Source organism: Myotis daubentonii, chromosome 5 (genome assembly GCF_963259705.1).
Source record: "Myotis daubentonii chromosome 5, mMyoDau2.1, whole genome shotgun sequence".
Taxonomy (NCBI): domain Eukaryota; kingdom Metazoa; phylum Chordata; class Mammalia; order Chiroptera; family Vespertilionidae; genus Myotis; species Myotis daubentonii.
The window spans coordinates 29,865,780-29,871,779 of NC_081844.1; the positions used below are offsets into that span (position 1 = coordinate 29,865,780).

Here is a 6,000-nt window from a genome sequence, read left to right on the forward strand (position 1 = left end):
ACTTTCGGGAGAGGGAAACTAACCACAGCACTATGGCCCTGGGCGGGCAGCCAAGACAAAAGCCGGCCCAAGCACATGGTTCTTAATTGTGACATATCACAGTCTCTCAATGAAAACACATGAGCATCGGGGAGGGGAGAGAAGAATTGGGATGTAGGTCAAAATGTGGCCCAATTTCCTGTATATCAAAACCACTAGCAGATACCCTTCTACAACGGGAGATACCGAATGTATTCATTGTCTCCTTTTCTGTTTGCTGTTTTTTATATATTCACTAGAGGCCTGGTGCATGGATTCGTGCACCAGCGGGGTCCCTCGGCGTGGCCTGCGGTGATCGGGCCACAGCAGATGGCTGGGGAGGAGCCCGAGCCCAGGCTGGGTGCCGGGCCACTCCAGCCCATCCCAGACCCGCTGTGCCTGCCACCGCTGCTCAAGTAGGCTCACTGCCGCTCTGCTGCAGTCTCTGGTCCCGATCCTGGTTCTGATCCTGGTCCCAGTCTGGATGGGGGAGGGGCTCACAGGGGGAGTGTCTGCGGGAGAGGCTCGTGAGCCCGGTGTGTGGCACCCATTGGTCAGCTGAGTGGTGCTCCCACTGTGGGAGCACACTGACCACTAGGGGCAGCTCCTGCACTGAGTGTCTGCCCCCTGGTGGTCAGTGTGCGTCACAGCGACCGGTTGTTCCACCATTCGGTCAATTTACATATTAGGCTTTTATTATATAGGACTGTCTACTGCTGCATAACACATTACCACAAACACAGCCCACATTTATGATCTCAGTTCCCACAGGTCAGGAGGCTGGGGGAAGTCTAACCGGGTCCTCTGCTTAGGATCTCCCAGTGCAGCAGTGAAGGCCTCAGGGGGGCTGTGGCCTCCTCTGAAGCATGACATCTTCTCCTGCACTCATAGATTGCAGAACTTATTTCCTGTGGTTGAATGAATGAGGCCCTGTTTTCTTGGTAACTCTCAGTTGGGGGTAGATCTCAACTCCTACAGGCTGTCTGCCATCCACTGCCCCATGGCCCAGTCCACTACATGGCAGTTTGCTTCCTCAAGGCTGGCAGGAGAATCTCTCCTTCAGTGCGTCACCTGATTAGGTCAGGCCCACCTTGAGCATTCGTCCTTTTGATGAACTCAAAGTCACCTGATTAGAGACCTTAATGACATCTGCTAAATATCTTCACCTTTGCCACCACAGGAGGGAAAATCCTTCATTGTCACAAGTCCTGCCCATGCTCAAGCATATGAGACTAAAAGCATGAATATACCAGAGGCTGGAATCTCAGGGTTGCCTTAGAGTTCTGTCTCACATGCCTATTAAACTGGCCAAGATGAACATTTTTGATATGATGTTGGCAAGAATATAGACAAGCAGATTCTTTCATACATTTGAGTGGGCATACAGAGGCACCTCTGAATAAGATTTCATTGTACAAAAGAAGTTCACTGTGGCACCATATGTGGTAGCAAACGGCTGGAAACCACTTCAATGCCCACCGGTAGGAGGATGGTTAAGTCAAACATAATTGCAGTTGTTGAAAAGAATGTGGTGATGGTGGCTGCCTGCGTATGGAAGGGGTCAAGAACTGGAAGGCCTGGCCAGTGTGGCTCAGTGGTTGAGCATTGACTATGGACCAGGAAGTCACGGTTTGATTCCTGGTCAGGGCACAGTGTGTGAGTTCCAGGCCCGCCAGTATGGGGCATGCAGGAGGCAGCTGGTCACTGATTTTTTTTCATCATTGATGTTTCTATCTCTCTCCCTTCATCTCTGAAATCAATAAAAATATATTTAAAGGAAAAAGAATCGGAGGGAAAGCTTTCACCAGTTACCCTTCATATCTTGTGGTGCCTTGTGCATTTTATACCATTTGTATGTATATGTATTTCCTATTCTCAATGAATGATTGAATAAGTAATACGGAAGGAAGGAAGGAAGGAAGGAAGGAAGGAAGGAAGGAAGGAAGGAAGGAAGGGAGGGAGGAAGGAAGGAAGGAACTCATTCACCTTGAGCAAGGCTTTCGCAGCCTTCCGACAAGCCTGGAAGTAGTGGTTGTAAGTCAGTACTTCCCATTTTCCACAGCTCTTTGATGCAAGGGCCGAATAAGTCCCAAATCGGTTGACTGACTCCCGAAAATATTCTGGGATGGTTACGGGGGCCTCATGGCCTGGCCCATGTTTTGACATCCTCAGAATGACTTCTCCATCTGGACGAATGGTCCACAGTCCAGGACTAGGTGGCTTTGTTTCTAAAAAAAAAAAAAAAAAAATACAATGCACATACCTTAATTTAAAAATACTTTATTCCTGCCCTGGCCAGCTTGGCTCACTGGTTAGTGTGTCAGCCCTCAGACCGAAGGATCACAGGTTCAATTCCCAATCAAGGGCATGTGGCTCAGTTGTAGGCTCCATTCCCCGACCAGTTGGGGCACATGCAGGAGACAACCAATAGATGTGTCTCTCTCACATCAATGTTTCTCCATGCCCCCCCCTCATCCTCTTCACTCGCTCTAAAAAATTCAATGGGAAAAGTATCCTCCATTGAAGATTTTTAAAATATTAAAAATACTTTATCCCCCCCCCCCTCCAAAAAAAATGCTAACCCTCATCTAAGTTTGTTTGGAAAATGGTGCTGATAGGTTTGCTCAAAGCAAACCTTTGATTTGTAAAAAAATGCAGTATAAAATGAGGTATGTCTGTGCTGTAGACTGGGTGGCTGAGACCACAGATATTTACTCTCTGGCAGCTCTGGAGACGGAAAGTCTCAGATCAAGGTGTCGGCCAGATGATTTCTTCCGAGGCCGACCCTCTGGTGACTTGCTGGCAATCTTTGGAGTTCCTTGGCTTATGGAAGCACCACCTGGTTCCTGCCTTTATCTTCACATGCTGTTCTCCCTGTGTGTGAGCCTGTGCCCGGATTCCCCTTTTATAAGGACGCCAGCCATATTGGATGAAGACCCATCCTATCTGCAATGACCTTATTTACAAATTACGCCACATTCTGGAGTCCTGGGTAGCTGAATCTGGGGGGATGTCTTAGCCCATTTGGGCTGCTGTAACAAATGCCATAAGCTGGATCATTTAGGAACAGCAGGTAGGTCTTCCTCGCCGTGCTGGAGGCTGAGAAGTCCAAGGTCAAATCGCCAGCAGACCCGGAGTCCCGGCCTCTGGTTCAGAGGTGCTGTCTCCCCGTGGCGTCCTCGCAGGGTGGAAGGGGCGAGGGAGCTCCTGGGGTACTCTGTTATTAGAGCGCTAATCCCACTCAGAAGGGCTCCAGCCTCATGACCTAAACACCTCTCAAAGGCCCCCCACACACACACTCCTAATACCATCACATTGTGGGGGCATAGGTTTCAACATATTCATGGGGGTAAACAAACATTCAGACCATAGCAGGGGAACACAACTCAACCCATAACCACCAACATCAAAGGAAGGCTAGTTCATAGAGCCCCCGCCAGCACCCCTCCCTCAAGGAGAAGCAGCAGTGGGAGTCTCACCAGCTTACAACGAAATCACCCAGGGGAGCCAGGGCAGGGGGAGTGCGGGGGGCAGTGAGGAGACTATCACCTGGGAAATGGAAGTCAGCTCATCAGCCTCCCTTGCCCCCGCCGTTCCAATGGCCAGAATGAAACCTGGGGGCGGGGAGAAGCTTAAAATTGGACAAAAATGTAGGGGGTGTCCCCTGGATAGGGTGGGGATATTTTAATGACTGTAGTGGGCTGAAAAGTGTTCCCTCCAAGTTCATGTCCAGAATTTCAGAATGTGACCTTGTTTGGAAAGAGGGTCTTTGCAGGTGAAATCAGTTGAGGATCTCAAGATGAGACCATCCTGGACTGAGGGAGGGCCCTAAACCCAATGGCTGGTGTCCTTCTAAGAAGAGGAGCGGACATAGACATGCCCAGAGTAGAAAGCCACATGAAGACAGAGGCAGAGACTGCAGTGACGAGGGTGCAGGCCAAGGAGCACAGGCAGCCTCGGGCAGCCACGGGCAGCATGGAGGAGATTCTTGGTCACGGCCTCCAGGATTTGGTTTTGGACATCTGGCCTCTAGCACCAGGGGGGCAGTATGTCCCTGTGGTTTCAGCCATGCCATCTGGGTGCTTTGCTATGGCAGTCCCCGGGATAATACAGGGACCACAATGAGATTCTGAAGATGATTCGTTTTGAGAATGACTGTGAAAGTTATCGTCTCGCCAAAACGTTATCCACATGGAGAGGGCAGCTGTGAGTGAAAGCAGGAAGGTGCTTTATCATCACATGGTGCTCCCTGAGTGGTTCAGGCAGTAAAATGGTTACAACATGATAACAAATCATTATTAATACAGCTGCACTATCTATTACAATAAAAGCATAATGTGCTAATTAGACCAGACAACCGAACAACCTTCCGGACGTCATTCTGGACATCTTTCTGGCTTGCTGTGGCTGCAGGGAACTAGGCAGAGGCAGTTAGAGACAATCAGGCAGGCAGGCGAGTGGTTAGGGGTGATCAGGCAGGCAGGCAGAGTGGTTAGGGGCGATTAGGCAGGCAGGTGAGCAGTTAGGGGTGATCAGGCAGGCAGGTGAGTGGTTAGGAGCAATCAGGCAGGCAGGTGAGCAGTTAGGAGCCAGCAGCCCTGGATTGTGAGAGGGTGCAGGTCAGGCTGAGGGTAACCCCCTCCCCCGTGCACGAATTTTGTGCACTGGGCCTCTAGTATCTATATAATATTACATCCACACTACAGGTATTACTTCTGTGCAACATATATTACATTTGCACTCTATATTACTACATCTGCACTATATATATTATATCTGCATTATATATAATATTGCATCTTCACTACATATACAGCGGTGGGCAAAAGTGTGTTTATTGATGGCAGTCAAGAACTCTGTGCCAAAGTGTGCTTGAGTTAAGCAAGTAGACTGCAAGAATGTGTAAATAATGAAGGCCAGCAATTTGAACACTTAACGAGATTGTACCTAAGTGCACTGTGCCACTGTGACATTCTTTTGAATAAAGCTATTATAATAACCATAAGCATACGAACAACTGTAAACCTACTTTTGCCATTTTTGTATTACAGCTGTACTATATATAATATTACATCTGCAATATATACACTAAATCTATACTATATATTACATCTGCACCCATATACATTACATCTGCACTATATGTATATACACAATTATATCTGCACTATGTATATTATTACATCTGTATTATATATAACTAGAGGCCTGATACATGAAATTCGTGCAAGGGGGCCAGCCCTCACAGCTGCGGCAGCTGCCTTGGCCCTTGCAACCCCGGCTTCATCCAGAAGTTCGTCCGGAAGATCATCCAGACTGTTGTCTGGACGGTCGTTCCCCTGTTCGGCCGTCCAGTCTAATTAGCATATTATGCTTTTATTATTACATATAATTACATCCGTGCCATATATATATAAATACATATATATGCTTCCTCCCACACGGACTCACCTCCTAATAGGGAGGTGCTTGTCAATGCTGCCGTGACACAAACAAAACAAGCGAGGCTCTGAAATCACAAGCCTGTACTCCTCATTAGTGGCGGAGTACCCCCCCCCCCCACCTTACCCCCCGGGGTCCGGGCGCAGACAGATGGCCGTGTCCTGACTCTCCCCGATCAGGCTCTTTAGGAAAAGCCTGGCCAGGTCAGTGCCCCTTTCTCCTCCCACACATGCCTTTTGTTTTCGTCATGTCTACTTCAAGGTCCTGCGCCTGCTCTTCTTAAGTGGTTGGGGTGTCAGCACTTTCAGGTCCGCAGAGACCATTCTTCACGGAGCTGCAAGGACAGAGCCGGGAACTTAGGAGGATGAGCAAAGGCCCTGCAGGGCCCAGCCCAACTCCCACCCAGCGGCCGTGTCTGCCTGGAACCGGGGGTCGTCAGTCATGACTGCTCTGGGCCTGGGAGGAGAGGAGAGTGGCACGGGTGTGGGATCAGAGAGCAGCTGTGCAGTCCAGAGGGCATTCCCTCTGTGAGTTTCCAGA

The 6,000-nt window shown here is 49.3% G+C and overlaps 1 protein-coding gene across 2 annotated transcripts in view; it reads right to left on the bottom strand.

Annotated features, from left to right (window-relative positions):
- Nucleotides 1-5,709, bottom strand: part of ACSBG2 (acyl-CoA synthetase bubblegum family member 2) — a 30,305-nt gene extending 24,596 nt beyond the window's left edge. The window contains exons 1-2 of one of the 2 annotated variants that reach the window (XM_059695257.1): nt 5,694-5,709; nt 2,005-2,246 (exon numbers count right to left, since the gene is read on the bottom strand). In XM_059695257.1, the coding sequence (XP_059551240.1) occupies nt 2,005-2,246; nt 5,694-5,709 (258 nt within the window). Of the gene's footprint in view, nt 1-1,723; nt 1,738-2,004; nt 2,247-5,693 lie in introns of those variants that run through there. The other variant, XM_059695259.1, reaches the window with a different exon arrangement.
- Between the last annotated feature and the right edge of the window lie 291 nt (nt 5,710-6,000).